Source organism: Drosophila eugracilis, unplaced genomic scaffold (genome assembly GCF_018153835.1).
Source record: "Drosophila eugracilis isolate 14026-0451.02 unplaced genomic scaffold, ASM1815383v1 contig_75, whole genome shotgun sequence".
NCBI lineage: Eukaryota > Metazoa > Arthropoda > Insecta > Diptera > Drosophilidae > Drosophila > Drosophila eugracilis.
The window spans coordinates 2087493-2104270 of NW_024573645.1; the positions used below are offsets into that span (position 1 = coordinate 2087493).

The following is a 16778-nucleotide window of genomic DNA, read 5'->3' on the forward strand; positions in this document are numbered from 1 at the left end:
TGAAATCGAGAAAGTGCGTGGATTCGGTCTAAGCCAGAAATTTGTTTATTCCGCAAAAGAACGCGTAACCCAGAGCAGGACAAATGTGGCAGAGGGCAAATGTTAAATGTTATGCCTTGTAACCCCGAAGGCGGCATTGTGAAATAGATGCTTACATTCCGCATAAAATTCCTTGACGTTTCGCTTTTGAAATGTTACAGCCGACGAAAGGGGTTTATCGGGATAATGCCGGGGTTGCATGTCATTTGAGTTGTCAGCTTGGCTCTGAGGATTCCCCAACAAAGAAGGGCCAACGGCAAGTGTCCTGCATTTGAGTAATGCGCGCCCAGTCAGCTGGCAATTTTCCATTGAAATGAGAAATAGTTGGATGATATTCCGTGGGTGTCGTTGTGACCTCCTAATGAACCTCAACATCGCATTCATCATACGCACCGTTCGCTTTGCATATATGCAATGGCGCAGCCTCGAGTTGCATATTTCCTCACCTTCTCAGAAGCTCGGTCTTGGCTCGGCTTTTGTTTCACTATCCTCGAGGAATGGCTTCTTGGCTTTGCCGGAATAGCCGCATGGCCACGGCCACTTGTTACATCCTTGGCGTGGAGGACCTCGCAATACGACCCAAAAAGCAACCCCTCGTTCGTGTTGAATATATCTGGGGAAAACTCACCACACATTGTCGTCACTTCTTGCGTCTGTCGTGTGGGTGGTTCGTTGATAAGGACGCGCAATACGCTCATATAAGAGGCCGAGCGCCAGCGGATGCGGATTCAAAACTTAACCGACATTTGATCTGTCAACGTGCAACAGGAGCTCCAGCCGAATAACTCCGCGGAACCTCCAAACAGTCAAGTACCGCGTATCCTGTATTTGTATATGGGAGTGATATTTCCAAACTCGATCCTTCGAAAGTAGATATCGCGATTTTTTGTGCATTCCGGAAAGTGAGTTTTCCATTCGGATTTCCCAGTAAGTTGTGATTGATAATAAACATTTTAAATATTCTGTAAAAGTTTCTTAAGTGAGGATTTATACGGATTTGAAATTTAGAATTTTGTTGGAATAAAATTGAGTGTGGCAATATTAGATTTGACAGTCAATCTTATAGTAAAAGTAATCCTAGAATATAATAATAATAATAGTAATATTTCAAGAAGTGATAAACTAATTTTCCAGATGAAAGTACCGAAGAATTTTTGATAAACATTTTTAAGCTAGCACTTTAAATATGTTTAAAAATTCAATTTGTAAAACTATTAAATAGCGCTTCTTTCAAAAACATTTACAATTTTTAAATATGGTTATTTCTATTCACATAACTTTTATACAACTTTAATGAGATACAAATATTTTCAATTACATTTACCTGTTTTGGGTAGGTTATGTTTTTTTCAAGCAGTACTCACATATTTTAAAACGAGACAGCCTCCACAAATACGTATAGCACATTAATGCAACGAAAAATTCCCCCACCAAGCAAAGGAACAATATTTTTACATTCTGAAATAGACCTTAAACTCAATCAGCACATTTGCCCCAAAAAGTATGCAAAAAAAAGCGCAATGCAATTTGTATTCGTTTTTTGATCTAAGGAAACCCCTCGAATTCAATTCATTTTCAATCGCTTAGCGAGAAGACAAAACCAAATTTGATTATATAAAATGCCTGAGGCAACAATTGACATACGGCAACAGAATCAGCATCAACAACTCTCAGCCAAATCGTTCCCAATCGCAGAGATGTTGCTAGAAGACAAAAGACAAGCCTCAATCAAATTGTAATTAAATAAATAACAACACACCCTAGAGCAGAAAAAAAGCAAAGAAATGTAGAGCAGAGCAGGGAAAAAATGGGATCACACATAGAAAACCCAAAAGCCAAGGACGAGAATATTAAATAAACAAATCGGAGGACAATTGTTGATTGATGTTGGGGCAAGTTATGGACTGCTTCGGATGGGGGATGATTCGCCGCTCCAGGGTCAGTTTATGTTTACTTGCAGAATTGATACACATGTCAAATTAAAGAAAAACAAGGAAGTGGGAGGAACTAAGCGAACAAGGGTCAGCTACATCTTGAAACAAAACAAAGTGAATAAACGAAAGGGTCGGAGGGCAATGAGGTGCTGGCTTTTTATTGCCTAACCGCCATAAATTGGCGCAAAGAAGTTAGCCACTTCATTACCTGAACGTAACTTAATTAGGAGAGCTTAGAGGGTGAAGGTGAGTAAACACAGGGAACAGTAGCTAACCTGCCCCCTGGCCTGGCTTTCAATTTAAAAAAGCGTTTCAATTGCACAGAGCTAATTTTTCGCTCATTTTGAGGTTCAGCTTTAGCTGCGGCATTAGCTTCACCTGAGGGATCTTTCCGTCGTAATTTGCCACATCAGCTAAAATTGCTTTGGCTCTGCTTCTACGTAAAGCTGCTGCTAAAAATTTGCTTATATCCTTTTGGCTTCGGTGTTATTCTGTGGCCTTTATGCTTCGGCAGCTGGGAAACTTTTCCAAGTTTCCAACTTAATTAGGCCGGGACAGAAGACGTCCCATCTTGGGTGCCCCTTTGAATTTCCGTTGCATTTTGCTTGGCGGTCAAAACTAATCGCCGCTGCGGATATGAGAAAAGAGAAAAGGCCAACGGACCAAAAGAGTTATGGCCAAAAGTAGCGTAAATTCATAAACAGATAATGCCTGGAATCTCATTTGCGGCCAAGGGCGTTACTATGCGCTATGGACGGGACGACAAACAAGATTTTATTGCACGAATGGAAATAATAGTGAAAGGTGTTGACACTTTTCACAAAACTTGTTTTTGCCCCCCATCAGATTTACGATTGGTTCTTCGTGGGTCCTCGTTGGCCGTTTTGCCGTATTTGTTGTCGTGTTCGCCGTGTTGCGGTTGATAAAGTCTAACAAATGTGACGATTTTCCGCCTATTATCTCGTGGCCATAGCCTTTCGCAGTGCGGCAGTCATTGTTTTTATTGTCCTGCGTGGAAAATGCACAGCTGCCATCCATGGTGCTGCCATTGTAAATCAAACACGAAGGTTGAAAGGCTAGGGTCTCCTCTACTGGCCTTTTGTGGTCTATGGTGAACCTGTTGCATGATTTGTGGCCCTGTTGCACATGCACCCTAGTGAATTTATGACCGGACACGGTGCGTATGCGCAACATTTGGTGGCAGAGCTTAGGCTTCGATTAATTGATTTGAACATTGTTTGCACATAATTATGTGCGGCAATGTCTCTTGGCTGCTGATGGGCACCCCTTTAAGCCCTTATTCTAATGGAAAAGTTAATTTGCGTAGCCAAACAATAAGTATCTGGAGGCGGTGGGGTGGAATTTCTTAGCCGACTCCTACGTGCCCCGGCTGTCAAGTTTTCCGGCGGAAATGCAACCACCACACTGACAGTTGCTACTTCTCCGATGTGCACTTTCAATCGATGGCACTGACATCTCTCTACAAAGGCGTTGATGATTGTGACTGACTGTCTAACACCGCCATTTCGCTAATGAAATCCGGCGAGAAGGGAATTTCACAGGGGTGGTTTGGCTTGAAAGTTTTTGGGTAATTGTTCTTGGCTAATTGTGGCATCTGCTTAGGGAATTAAGTCACTCGTTTCGCGGATCAAATTTGACTTTTACGACAGGACCTGCAAGGACAGCAGAAAACCCGTCGCGTCTGCTGCAATTCGAGTTGGCCAAAGACCAAAGACCAAGGACCGTCCGCATGACTGCGGTGGCGGTGGCATCAAACTTTTGCCCACATTTTTTAGCGTTCTGCAGGCCATTTTATACGTTCGTTATTTTTGGTCCTGTTGCCAGTTGCCTGTTTGTTGTACTCCCATTTCTGTTGCTATTGCCGGGCTGTCAACGCGTCGGCATTTGTTTGCCGTTGACATATTTTGTGTTTTGGCCAAATTCCTTGTCGATTGTTTGTTTCTTTATTTTGCATAAATATTCGTAAACGAAGGCATATATGGGTAAGCATTAGGGTGACTTGATTTGTGTCGAGATGGAGAAACATAACTTTCATCGATTCAGTTTCTTCTTAACTAACAAATTTTCAAATGGGTTTACTTAAAAAAGTTTATTTGTTCTAAAAAGTGGAATTTAAAGATTTTTTTTGGTATTGCAAGTGAATAATCTTAAGTAAAAATGGATATTTCAATACATCATTGTAAAACAAAATATTTAAAGACGTCTTTCATTCCGATTGTTGATTTGGATTATTAATAAATTGAGCCACCCTAACTCTCCAGCATCCATGTTTACGAAAAGCGACAACTGTCGCCGCAAAGTATGCAACGCTTTGACACACAGAGAATAGGGGAACGAGTGCTTAAAATTCTATTCGTCGCCTGTTCACTTTATCTTAGCTTACTTTTTTTTGCAGCAGCGGCAGCCAGACGTGCCCCATCCCGTGTCACGCCCCCAGCATCACAATGAACTCCCTTCACACCCATCTCCTACTGCTGGCCGTATGCTGCGTCGGCTACATTGCCAGCTCCCCGGTAATTGGCCAGGATCAGCGTAGTCCTGTAGTCGGCGATAGCGATGCCGATGTCCTGCTGGCCGCCGACGAGATGGCTGATAACGGAGGAGACAACATCGACAAGCGAGTGGAGCGGTATGCCTTCGGTTTGGGTCGTCGGGCCTATATGTACACCAACGGAGCACCGGGAATGAAACGCCTTCCTGTCTATAACTTTGGTCTGGGCAAGAGGTCTCGTCCCTACTCCTTTGGACTGGGCAAGCGCAGCGACTACGACTACGACCAGGACAATGACATCGACTACAGAGTGCCACCAGCAAACTATTTGGCTGCCGAGCGTGGTAGTAAGTCATATATGCCCTCTACGGTTTATGTATATCCTTTTAATCCTTGGACTTACAGTGCGACCTGGCCGACAGAACAAGCGAACGACGCGTCCGCAACCCTTTAACTTTGGCCTGGGCCGACGTTAAGTCAACTCATGGGTTTAGGGTTTATAATCCTCGTCGGATGGCGCACTAATCCAAATCCAGCCGTGCGCCATTTGTGAAAGGATCTAAAGCTACCTAAAATTATCTAACAAGTACTTGGAAAAAGCTCTCAGACTCTTCTACAAACTTAAATCACATTCAGGAGCCAATCTAAATGTCTTTGAATCCAGCCGAATCCCTTGCACGCCCCTCGTCCCACAAATATTTATATTAAATCGCTAGATCCACAGTATTTATTTTTAGTTTTTAAATCGAGACGTTTAACGGCAGCCACCAATTAAAACCAAATCTTAGGAGAGAAAAATACAAAAAAAAAAGAATGAAACTGGCGTGTGCAATTATCAATGAAGAAATACATATAATGTTATACGAATCTATTATATATGCATATTCAATCCAATTTACCGTACTCCATATATGTACATTTTAAAGGGGCATTAATTAATATACACGCGGATTTAAACTTATATACTTGGGGCAATCTCTCTCAAAAGGAACGACACGAGTGGCATTCGTTGTGGTCGCAATCGGAGGAGCACGAATATTGGGTAAACTACTGCATACTAATATCGATGTAACTAAGTGTTTGACAAAGTGATTACTAATTTAACTATATAATTACAAATATGTAATTGTTTTGTGAATACATGCATACCTACCCAAATAAACATAGGCGCAGCAATACTGTGCAAGCAAATCCAGTTCATCTTTGACTTTCAATCGTCTTCTTTATTTATTTCTTAGCATTGTTTGGGGTTCTCATAAAAACAACTTACTAAACTATCAGTTACAATATTCGCTTCAGGCATTTACATGTTATCTTATCCTCGTATTTTACATTTTTAAATTGTCTTATATTTTATGTTCGATTGTCTCGGTAAAACTATCTCGGTCTACTAATTTATGTCACTATTTTTTAACACAACACAAAAACGTTTCAAACATTTAACATTTATCGGTGATTATAACTAGAACTAGAAGATGTCGACCTGTAGCTTGCACAGGATGGAATCGAAAGCGTAAACGGACGAAATGAATGTGTAGGGTCTGTAGCGGATGATGCCAAAGTCCGGTTCCAGGCTGGGCACGGAACACGGAGTGAAGTTCATTTTCTGTGTTTGATAACGTCCAGTTGTCACAGGCGGAGGCTTGCGGGCATTCTGCTTCATTTTCTCTTTTCGGGCCACTAATTTCTTTGTTTCGCGCACCATGTAAATCGCCTCCGAGTTGGTCATGAAGTCGTGAATGATCTGTAAATAATAAAGGTATTAATTAAAATCCATTTTATCCTTAATCTCAATATAGTTACCTTTCGCTTCATGGGGCAGTGAGCGAATACCCAAATGAGGGTGCACAGAGTGTTGAATATTTCGCTGTCCTTGTCGCACCAGCGCAACAGCATCTGGGCAATGGTTACCAAACCACTTTCTTGGAACGTATTTACCGTGGTACTGTTGTATCGGGCCAAATTCAGGATGATCCGGCTGCAACGCTCGATAAGCTGCTTATCAACCTCTGAACGAATCGCCTGAGCCATGATCCCATAGCAAAACGTGGACATGAACTCCGAGCACCACATCATCAGATGCGGCACAGTGCGAGAAAGACGATCTGCATGGATTATGAAGAGGGGATTATTGCTAATCCAAATGGATAAAGACTAAAATGAATACTCACCCAACCGACTAAGGACAGCTAGGGCATCTGATGCGATAAAGCGTCCTCGAAGGAATTTCACCGCTTCCTGGACTTTTGAGCGCACAGAGTTCACCGCCGTTGCCTCCTGCCGTAGCTGGACAATACGTCGTCGGATGGCCAAAAGTCCCTGGTGTTTTTGGCGTCGACGGATCTGATAGCCACGCCAGTAGCGCTGTATAACCTTGGCAGCGCGCTTCTGTCGTATTAGATCCATCATCTCAGGTGTCATAAGGGCCTGGAAACGTTTTCGAGCCATGAAGCCACGGGCATGGGCCTGAAAATCTGGACTGGAGCGACGGAGTAGTTGGAAGCTATTGCGTTGCTCCACCATCAGACGCTTGCCGCGGAACTTTTGTTGCAGGTGGATGGTAACAGTACGCAGATGGATAAACTCTTGGCGCGTCTGCTTCATGCTGCGATTAGCACGGAATTTACGCTGCACAAAGATCACAGAAGACTGGATTAGCTGATAATCCTGACGTGCCTTTAACATGGCACAACGGGCACGGAACCGCTGCTGCAACACCACGGCAGCCGCTCGCTTCACCTCGAATTCCTTTCGTTGCTGACGCATAAGCAGAGTACTTCTGATAAATGTCTGCATAAGTCGAATTTTGTGGATAGTGTCCAGGAAAATCTGGCGCTGTCGACGAGCCTGCACTGTGGCTCGCCACCTTCGCTGAATGCTCAAGGAACTGAGTCGAATCCTGCGGTAACCCTCTTTAACCAGACGCATTTCGCGCACACTTCGCCACCATTTTTGCAAGCGGATGGCTGCCTGCCGTTGCTTTTGGTACACTTCCATCTGTTTCCTCATTTTCAACTTGCCGCGGTATCTTTGCTGTACTTTGATGATTGCTTCCCTTTGCTTTTGGTATATTAATGCCTGTTTTTGCATTTCCTTCTTTGCTCTATATCTTTTTTGAATACAAATAGCTGCCTGTTTTAGCTGGTTAAAGCTCTGTGATTGACTGATCATGCTCAGGCGCGCTCGGTAACGTCGCTGCAATGTTATAGCTGCCTGCCGCAGCATCAAGAAACGACTACGTTCCTTTTTCCTAAGCAGATGCCCACGCCAATGCATCTGTAAACAGCTTACAGCGGCCTGGGTGCCGCGGTACTTTGCTCGCATGAATCTCATTGACTTGTGGGCATGGAACCTGCGTTGAAGCTTGATGGTCACCTCGCGTAGATGCAGGTATTCCTCGCGTTGCTTTCGCATCAGTAGCAATGCCCGCCGACGCTGCTGAACTATAATAGCAGCCTTTTTGAGTTGGAGGTACTTTTCTCGTTGTTTTTTCATTTTAAGCTTGGCACGATATTTGGTTTGGATAAATCTGGTAGCGGATAGAAGCTGAAGATAGTTTTCCTTTTCGCGACGCATCTGCAAATTGGCTCGCCAGCGTCTCTGGACATTGACGATACATTGACGGGTCCTTAGGTAAGCATTGCGATCCTTGATCATCTGTTGAAGCAGGCGATAACGTCTTTGAATAAGTATTGTGGAACTACGAAGCTGTAGATACTTTTCCCGGCTTTCGCGCATTTTCCATGTGGCCCTTAAGCGCCGTTGCAAGCAGATGACATTTCTTCGGAGGATTTGGTAGCTATTGCGTTCGATTCTCATTTTGATTGTGGCTCTCCTCTGTGCTTGAACTTTAAGGACGCTTGAGCGGAGTGATAAGTAGTCAGCCCTCTGCTTCCTCATGGACAGCAGAGCTCGCCAGCGTTGCTGAATGTTGATAGCAGCTTGTTTCAGTTGCTGGAACTCCTTTCGGTGTTTTAACATACTCCACTTGCTCCGCATTCTCCGCTGGACGAACACGATAAGCTTCCTCTGGCGCAAGAACTTCTGCCGCTGAATTTTGCCCAACTGATGGCTTCGCCACTGCATTTGGATATAGCTGGCAGCTGCTTGTTGCTTTTGGGAACGCTGGAGTCGAGCTGTGGCCGCTGCTGCCAATAGCTTCTCTGCGAAAAGGCGTCGCCGCCATATGCGCTGCAGGAAGATTGCCGCCTGGCGCAGTTCCAGGAACTGCTGTCGACATTGTCTTCCCAGCTGTTGAGCACGCCACCAACGTTGGATGGTTATGATACTGTGATAGCTCTGGTATAGCTGCTTTTGGGCCAAATAGCGGCGTGTGAACTTCTGAAGGATTATAGCAGCTTGGACGCGTTCCGCCCTGTACAACTTGACGTACTTCCTCATCTGGTGGCCACGGAATACAGCTTGAATGATAGTAGCGGCCCGATGACGACGCATCAGTTCCTTGTGGCGAATGCGCCGCTGGATAACGACGTGCAACCACCGGCGACGCCACCATTTTTGCAGCACAGTGGCCGCTGCATGGAACTTGGGCGAGCGGAATTTGTAGATAATCTGCCAGAGCAACGAAAGGGTCTTCTCGCGGTGCCCGTCCACGATGTCTGCGGGAGTTATATCGCCGCCCAGCTGAAAGTTAGCTTCACCGAGCGCTCCCAGAGCTAGCTTTACATTGAAGATCCGTTGCAGACGAGAGATGGCTGGTACTCTCAGCTGCCGGGTGAGATCATCACGTAGAAGGATCACCTCCATGACGCGGGTTAGCCTAACGCCATCCCTCAAATCCACAGCTAGGTTATTAAAGGCGTAGTCAAACTCGTCTAGGAAGGTCTGTCGGTGCTGAAGTACATAGCCCAGGCGACGCAACTCCCGGGTGATGTCTCCAATGTTAGCAAGCAATTCTGAGGAGAAGCGCAGCAGAATGTCCTTGGTCTCCTTGTGTGGCGATTTCTTAACAAACAAGCAAGGATTATGTTTCACGATGCGCTTCTGCTTTGCCTGATCAAGGAAAAGTAGAAGAAAGAGAATCTTCTGCAGAGAGTGCTTTTTAATGTTCTCCGCGTACTCCTCTGTAAGAGTATAGGCCTTGCTGTATCTCTGCTCCTCGAACTTATTCCGGAACAAGCGGTTGAGGATAAAGGTACTGAGACCTACAATGTCACGATTGGACTGCATTTGGATCTTCTCCCCGAAGACCACTTCCAGTCCAAGCCGCAGCCAGAGAGGATTGAAGCAGAGCAAAAGCTCCAGGATAGTACGCTGCATAACCACGTCCAGGTGAAGATTCCGATCGCTGCGAATGCGCAGCGCTTGTTTGTTGACATATACAGCCACCTTTGAGCAGGGAAGGCGCATCTGTTCACTAAAGAACAGATCTACGGCTGCCCGACGCAATGTTTCCAGCCGATATTTTGTGAGGTAGTTCATGGACTGCTCCTCCTTGGTGGCAGCTACCACTAGCTCCTTGTTACGCACCTCGTTAAACAGCTTACCAACGTCAATTTTGCTATTCGAATCCGCATCCAGATCAGCGGGTATGGAAACCAGAGCATTGAGCCACTTTTTAAAGTCAGTCTGGTGGCGCTCCACAGCTTGTTCGTCCAGATACATGGTGGAGGCCAGGAAGGGATCCATAGTGGTGGTGGCCGCAAACGGATCTGGGTTGATGTACGTTTGCATATAAAGTTCCGAGTCGTAAAGTTTAACAGGAGCCTGAACTACAGAATCTCTGGCCTTTCGAGGTGTAGTGGTTTTCTTCATCAGCGACATTGTCTGTGCCAACTTAAACTTCTTGGATTGGACGTGTGGCCATGCATGAGCGCTACTGCTTCGGGCGGATGCATTGGCCGGCGCTGCACACCTTGACAAAGTGGTGTCCTCCACTCGTTGCTTTTTGGGCGGGGAGATGGTCAATGTGTCATTGCGGTGTAGGGATTCATTGCTTGGAGCATCCGAGAAACTTAGCTCATGAGACCGACGCTTGTGGGGATTCTGTTTCTTTACTGGACTACCTTTGAGTGACTTGCGACCAACTTCATGGAGATTAAAACGACTGGATTGAGCGAGGATTTCGTTGTGATTAAACAGGAACTCCTGCTGACCCAGTAAGCTAACTTCGCTACTGGAAGAGCTATTCAAGTCTTTACCCTTCATCTGTGGCTGCTGCTCCTGGTAGTAGCGATTTTGTTCGATAGAGCGAATCTTCATTTCATTCAGATTAGGCATTGAGCCTTGGATAGCAAACTTTGTTTGCGGAGATAGCAGTGACAAATCTTTCATGGATTCGGAATACTTTCGCAATGGTGAGCCTACCAACTGGATGTCCCTCTTCAGGTCGTGAACAATACACTTCGTAGGCGTGCGCGGTGGACTAGGCCCCTCCTCCTCGCGAATACAGGCAAGAGCTCGATTTTGTGTGGCATGAACAATGGTGGTTGTTTTGTTTAAGTGTATTTGTCCTTCGCCCCTGGAGCAATCCAAAGCATCCATCGAAATGTTGATTGTCTCGGAGTGCTTTATATCAAAGGTTTTGTTAGTGGCAGGCTGATCTTCTAGTTCATCTGGAGTTATTCGACGCGGTCGCATATCATTCGTACTTGCTTTTATATTGCCTGGGAGTGTTGGTGTGGGCCAGGCGGCCAGATTGTCTGGCAATATGACAGATAATCCTTTTCCACGGGTCTCGGTTAGAGGTGTAAACCGGAGGTTGTCTATGACGTCTAGAAGGTTTCCTGGTGTCATGGGACTTAGGTTCTCCTTGAGGCTACGCGGTTGTGGTGATATGTAGACAGACTCTTTCTGCGGTGGCTTGTAAACATTCTTCTCCACTAAAGGAGCCTGCGCAGCAGTCTTTGGTCGGGCAGCCGGACGTGCAGGAGCAGGCACACGCCAAGGTTGCTTGGAGGGAGGAGCTGCTGCAGCAGACAGTCGCTTTTTTTGTTGCACAGCAGCAGTGACCATGCTCTTCATTTTGTTAGCTCCTGTTGGTGATTTCAGCTGCAGGGTCTTACCGACGGAGGGAAATTTCCGCGTATTCTTCAGGTAGAAAAGTAAGAGATACATGCAAAAAAAAAGGTAAGTAGATATACAGGGTGGGAAATGCAGTTGTTGGCTAACCTTGACCGGCTGGTTGCTCTTGGACTTGAGTATAATCATCACTTCTTTGCGAAAGTTACGGTTGTCAATCAACTGCAGCGTCTCCTTGCACGCCACCTCTATTTGTGGGCTCCAAACCAGCTCCATGGAAACTTCATCCCTGGAGGGCACTATATGCTCCATCCACTCAAGGGTCAAATTGTGCTCTTCCGGAATGGCCTTCATTACCCTGACCTGTAAATGAGGCGTTCCATTGATTAAATACGAGTTGCCAGGGAGAATGTAACCCACTAACCTCAATGTCCTCATCACTAGGATTGAGGACGCGCACCTGGCGCTTTGCTGTCTTGGTTACCGGCACATCCTCGAATTGCACAATTGCCTTGGCGGAGAATGGAGCCATGACCACCACGGCGGGCTCGCGTCCTTCGGCGCGCTTCTTTTGCTTTAAACGCGAAGGCGTCACTGTGATCTGTAATGATCGGAAATTTTAATATTTTCCTATAAACCATTTTATGAAGGCCCAAAGCGAAGAATTTAACTAACCTCAAAGGCGCTCATCGCTGCAAAAATATAAAAAACACTTGCACTAAACAAAAACGGGCACGCAGCGGACTTAGTAGCCCATTAACACAACGACTAGCTAAACACTTAACACAATTAACAATTAAAGAAATTAGAGCGTCGCCGCTAAATTCCAAATTCGAAATGAAGCCGCTTGAAATGAAGCGACGCCGATAATTGATTGTTTGATTGTTGGCGCAGAGGTGTCGAACTATCGGATCTATCAATTGTAAAATAATAGGGGTGTTCCGACAGGGTTTCAAAAATTAGTGTTGAGCAGCGGACCATAGTCTGAATGTTGCAGGTTTTTGGCGCATAATTTAAATTTGAAAGGAGATTCAAAAAACTTAAATTGAGGTGCGTCTATAAAGTCATTAAAAATATCACATAAATGATAATCATTTAATATTAAAAGAAAATATCTTTTTCAGTTTAAGGTAGATATATTTAAAATTCAATATGCATAGAAATAATATATTAAACTTAAAGTTTGTCTCCATATAAGTTATTTTGAAATGAGTTTTAATCACAATATATTTACAAATTTCAACAACAAACATTAAATACTGAGTCCAACCGCAGGACATGCTTAGAGGAGCCTGCTTGGTGGCAGGAGGTGAGCGTGCGGCAGATTCTCACTTCCCGTCTCCGAGGAATACATGTTTTTGAGGTATCCCGGAAAGGGCGTAACTGAATCGAAATTCTCACCAGCCGAATCCTCCGGCGGATCCACAGCAACGAATGAGATGGCAAAGCCCCTCAGTGAATTACTTTCGTCCGTTTGGAATCGTACCAGCAAAGTGTCCGAATTCGAGATTATTATTGGTGGCTTGTGTTTCCCACAAAATCTCCCGTGGATTGTATTCATGGAATAACCTTCTTCTGTGACCTCCAGATAGTCGTAGTCACACCGCTCCGAGTACTCAATGTCAAAGTGCAGGAATCGGATCTTGACGCTGCTCTCCGGATCCGACTGAATGCGCCAGTCGCAGTACATATTCCGTTTATACGGTGTACTTCCATACCGTGGATGTGAGTAGAAGGTCTGGGAATGATTTGTCGCTCTCAAATAGCCACCGCACTCGGAAACGAAGGTGGCCTTGAATCCCTTTCTCTGCAGACCCGCATCCGTGGCCAGAACCATGAACATCTCATTAGTGGAGGCGATAACGGCATACGGTTCACGTCCACCGCAATAGATTCCTAAAGTGGAACTGTTCTCGGAGCGACCATCATATATGGCAACATAATCGTAGATGCACTCCTGGTGGCTTTCAACCTCAAAGTCATGGAACGTTAACTGAATCCTGTGGCCCAATACGGTTTGAAAGTGCCAATAACAGTAGATGTTACGGGGATAATCCTCCGGATAATTGGGACTCTGCAAGACTCCATAAGACGTGGTGATCTCGAACTTGCAACGGGTTTCCGTACAATTGTGTCCATTCTCTGCCAGAGTGTATCCATTCCGGCAGCTGCACTGATAGGATCCAAAGGTATTTCGGCATCTGTGCTGGCACCCACCATTGTTTATAGAGCATTCATCTAAGTCTGTGGATGAAAGTAAATTATAAACACTGGAATAGGGACATTTATCCTGGTCTCACCTATCACAAACTTGGCCACAAAACCACTCCTCTGAACCGTGCGATCTGAGTAGAATTCCAGCCTAAGAACAGTCTGCTCAGAATTCACCACCGGAGGCAGTTCATGCCCACAATAAATACCAATTTTCTTCAGACGATTATCTCTCATTTTGGAGTAGATAATCAGATAATCATAGTTGCACTTGGTATAATGAAAACGGGTGCCTTCCAAGTCAAAGTGGGTGAAATTCAAGAACACAGCGTGATTCGGCGGTGCTACAACCTCCCAAACACATTGCTTGGAGTTGGGATAGACATCTGGATACGAGGGTGAGTAGAGGGAACCATTAGACTTCGTGGCATCCACAACTCCACCACAAGCATCCTCGCAAGTCTTGCCATTGGCCTGCAACTCGTATCCCGCTCGGCAGCCACATTGGTAACTGCCCAAGGTATTGATGCACAAGTGGTGACATCCATGATCTGTGAACTTACACTCATCTACATCCATAAGTAAGGCGGCGGAGAAGCCCAGCTTTTGCACCGATGAGTCGGATACAAAACGAATATACATTTGATTGCTGCGGGTTCTGAATTAGGAAGATGGAGCTTTATTTAGTTAAAGAACTTACTTTGGTTTTGACTTACTTACTTTATGTTGGGCGGCAACTTGTCCCCACAGAAGCGTCCCATGAGCCGGGAGTCACTGTTGTTGCCATCACGTATCTCCACAAAGTCGTAGGCACAACCATCGTGCTTTTCCAGCTCGAAACTCTGGAACTTCAATGCCACCTGATGGTTATCCGGAGCTGTTATGCGCCATACGCACTCCTTGTCGGGCATGTAATCCAGAGGATAGTTTGGGGAGTCTATGGACTGATCCTTGGCCAACTGAATGTCACCACCACAGACAACTGGGAAGATAAAATTAGGAAATAAATATACAAATTAAAATTCATTCCAAGTACCAAACTTACCCTCATATTTCGCCTTAAACCCTCGGTAACCTTTGGCTGCGTTTCGGTTCACATAGTTAAGAAGCATGCGACTTGTCTGGGTGGTGATTATCTCCCCGGTGACATTCCCGCAAAGGCGTTTTACCAGAGGCGATCGGTGCCAGTAACCGTCCCTGATCTCTAGGTAATCCTGCGAACAGTCGTCGGAGCTCATCAGATGCAGCTGCTGCAGATGCAGAATGACCTTTTCTCCGTTAGTAGCTGTTATCCGCCACTCACAGTTGGTAAGAGAAGCATCGAATTCGGAGCCTGGGGAGGAATCCTCCTCAGCACCTCCACTGCCTTCAAATTCGCTGAGCACCCCATTTCCCGAATACACAAAGTGTGGGCTTATTATATGGCCAGAGTTTTGCTGATAAGTGCGTCCACATGCGGCGCATTTATAAAGAAGATTGGCCTGGACAATATCCCCTTCACTGAGACGCTTTCGCTGACCCAGTTCTAAATGGGTTCCCGGGGGAATTCCGATTGGTGTGATGGTATCCAAATAAGGACTCTTCGAAAAGGAGTTCTTTGCATAATGCATAATGGAGTTAAGATCGTAGGGCAACAGGGGCAAGTCCACCTCCTCCGGTGACAGGACATCGAAGTTGTACTCTTGTCCCCTCATGATATTCGCCTTGTTGATAATGATGTGCTTGTCCCTATCACCACGGGCATGTTCATGATGGAAGCCTATTGTATGGCCAAGTTCATGGATTATAATGCCAAACTTTTCGCAATTACGTCCTATGGAAATAGGCTGGCGCCCATTACCACTTTTCCCCAAAAACGAACAACAACTATAGGAAAATGATATGTTAACTGTAGAAAGTGAATATGAATAAAGTTTACATGACTTACCCGCAATTTTTGACCGTAAAGTATATGTAGTTCGCATGCAAATTGGCATCACGTTCCACGAACTTAATGCAGGTGAAGTTTTCCCAATGACGCATTGCTTGCTTGAAAAGGGCCTTGTGGGCTCCACTAAAGATGCCATCGATCTCATAGGGTATGACTCCATAGTCCCATGTTCGCTCTTTTCTCACTGTTACAGCTCTTCGTCGCCTTAGGATGGGTTTCTCTTCTGAACTCGGATTCTTAACGGGCAAGTGACTGTGCTGCAGGACATCTACGGCATCGTCGGTCCATAGAAGTGGAGGGAGTAATCTCAGCCCGGATTTGTTCCGCGATTTATGGGACTGCTTCCGGCGTCTCCTGTGTGGGTGGTAGATGGGTAGGGAGATGGGCTTATGAGCTCAGGTATTGCTTACGTGTTGGCCCAAAGGCAAGCTCAAGTGGACAACTGAGGTGGTACGACTAATTGCGCGCCATTGTGTGGGCTAAATCCCAGTGGAACTTACCCCGAATATTGTCTGTCTGCCCTCAGTTGATGGCTGTCATCCGTTGGCTCCTTTGACGGCACCTGTTGTGGTTATGCTGGAGATTGTAATTGGACTCTCGGCCACGTGATGCCTAACACTCACCTGTGGAGAATCCAGTATGCCATAGAAATCCTCCGGCTGTTCCTTAAAGTCAAAATCGCACTCACTTTCAGGCAGCTGACTCAGACGTCTGCTTTCTGCGAAATCCACCAGAAAAACCATCATCAGAGCTCCCACAGAGAGTATAACTAATTTCGCTTTCATTTCGATTGGAGGCATGAGGAACATTCCTTGCATTTCGTTTGGTATTTCTGGGGGCTCGTTCCCTGAAGTTGCTTCAACCAGTTCAAAGTTCTAACTGAGCGCTCGTGGTCTGCGATTGCCGAATTATACTGGTGAGACAAGGGTTCCATGGATCGAGCAGGTAACAGATGAGACTCGTAGGGGAAATGAGGAGAACGCGGGGTGACAGGCAACTGCAGAATCTCGACTGACCGCTCAAAGGGACAGTTCTATAGAGGAAGAAACAACAACTGCGAGACCCCTCTTCATTGGCGATCGTCGGGCTGACCATCCACATCCATTGTCTGCCTGTTTGCATTCAATGGATTTTGATTTGGGTATCCCTGCGCACCTTGACATTGGCTATC

General features: G+C 45.5%; 3 protein-coding genes across 3 annotated transcripts; 1 reads left to right on the forward strand and 2 right to left on the reverse strand.

Moving 5' to 3' along the window:
• Positions 1-768: 768 nt before the first annotated feature.
• On the forward strand, positions 769-5680 carry LOC108117519 (allatostatin-A). The gene is made up of 3 exons (XM_017230014.2): positions 769-966; positions 4390-4832; positions 4891-5680. Exons 2-3 carry the CDS (start codon positions 4439-4441, stop codon positions 4959-4961), a joined length of 465 nt encoding a protein of 154 aa, XP_017085503.2. The 5' UTR covers positions 769-966; positions 4390-4438; the 3' UTR covers positions 4962-5680.
• Positions 5681-5687: 7 nt separating this feature from the next.
• LOC108117517 (protein abnormal spindle) lies at positions 5688-12314 on the reverse strand. Its single transcript, XM_017230013.2, has 6 exons — positions 12142-12314; positions 11891-12067; positions 11617-11829; positions 6657-11535; positions 6289-6590; positions 5688-6229 (listed from the first exon to the last, which is right to left on the reverse strand). The coding sequence occupies exons 1-6, from the start codon at positions 12154-12156 to the stop codon at positions 5954-5956; spliced, it is 5862 nt and encodes a 1953-aa protein (XP_017085502.2). The 5' UTR covers positions 12157-12314; the 3' UTR covers positions 5688-5953.
• Positions 12315-12661: 347 nt separating this feature from the next.
• LOC108117465 (dorsal-ventral patterning protein tolloid) lies at positions 12662-16698 on the reverse strand. The gene is made up of 7 exons (XM_017229887.2): positions 16231-16698; positions 16108-16169; positions 15605-15961; positions 14723-15543; positions 14398-14659; positions 13767-14335; positions 12662-13710 (listed from the first exon to the last, which is right to left on the reverse strand). The coding sequence occupies exons 1-7, from the start codon at positions 16423-16425 to the stop codon at positions 12749-12751; spliced, it is 3228 nt and encodes a 1075-aa protein (XP_017085376.2). The 5' UTR covers positions 16426-16698; the 3' UTR covers positions 12662-12748.
• Between the last annotated feature and the right edge of the window lie 80 nt (positions 16699-16778).

What these genes read in the sequence shown, in the direction of transcription:
- LOC108117519 (XM_017230014.2), top strand. Translation starts at nt 4,439, where the DNA reads ATGAACTCCCTTCACACCCATCTCCTACTGCTGGCCGTATGCTGCGTC. An exon ending in TTTGGCTGCCGAGCGTGGTA is followed by an intron (nt 4,833 to 4,890) that starts GTAAGTCATATA and finishes TTGGACTTACAG; the next exon opens with TGCGACCTGGCCGACAGAAC.
- LOC108117517 (XM_017230013.2), bottom strand. An exon ending in CTAGTGATGAGGACATTGAG is followed by an intron (nt 11,830 to 11,890) that starts GTTAGTGGGTTA and finishes CCTCATTTACAG; the next exon opens with GTCAGGGTAATGAAGGCCAT. An exon ending in ACTGCCCCATGAAGCGAAAG is followed by an intron (nt 6,230 to 6,288) that starts GTAACTATATTG and finishes TATTATTTACAG; the next exon opens with ATCATTCACGACTTCATGAC.
- LOC108117465 (XM_017229887.2), bottom strand. Translation starts at nt 16,425, where the DNA reads ATGCAAGGAATGTTCCTCATGCCTCCAATCGAAATGAAAGCGAAATTA. An exon ending in TTTACGGTCAAAAATTGCGG is followed by an intron (nt 15,544 to 15,604) that starts GTAAGTCATGTA and finishes ATTTTCCTATAG; the next exon opens with TTGTTGTTCGTTTTTGGGGA. An exon ending in GTTTAAGGCGAAATATGAGG is followed by an intron (nt 14,660 to 14,722) that starts GTAAGTTTGGTA and finishes TTATCTTCCCAG; the next exon opens with TTGTCTGTGGTGGTGACATT.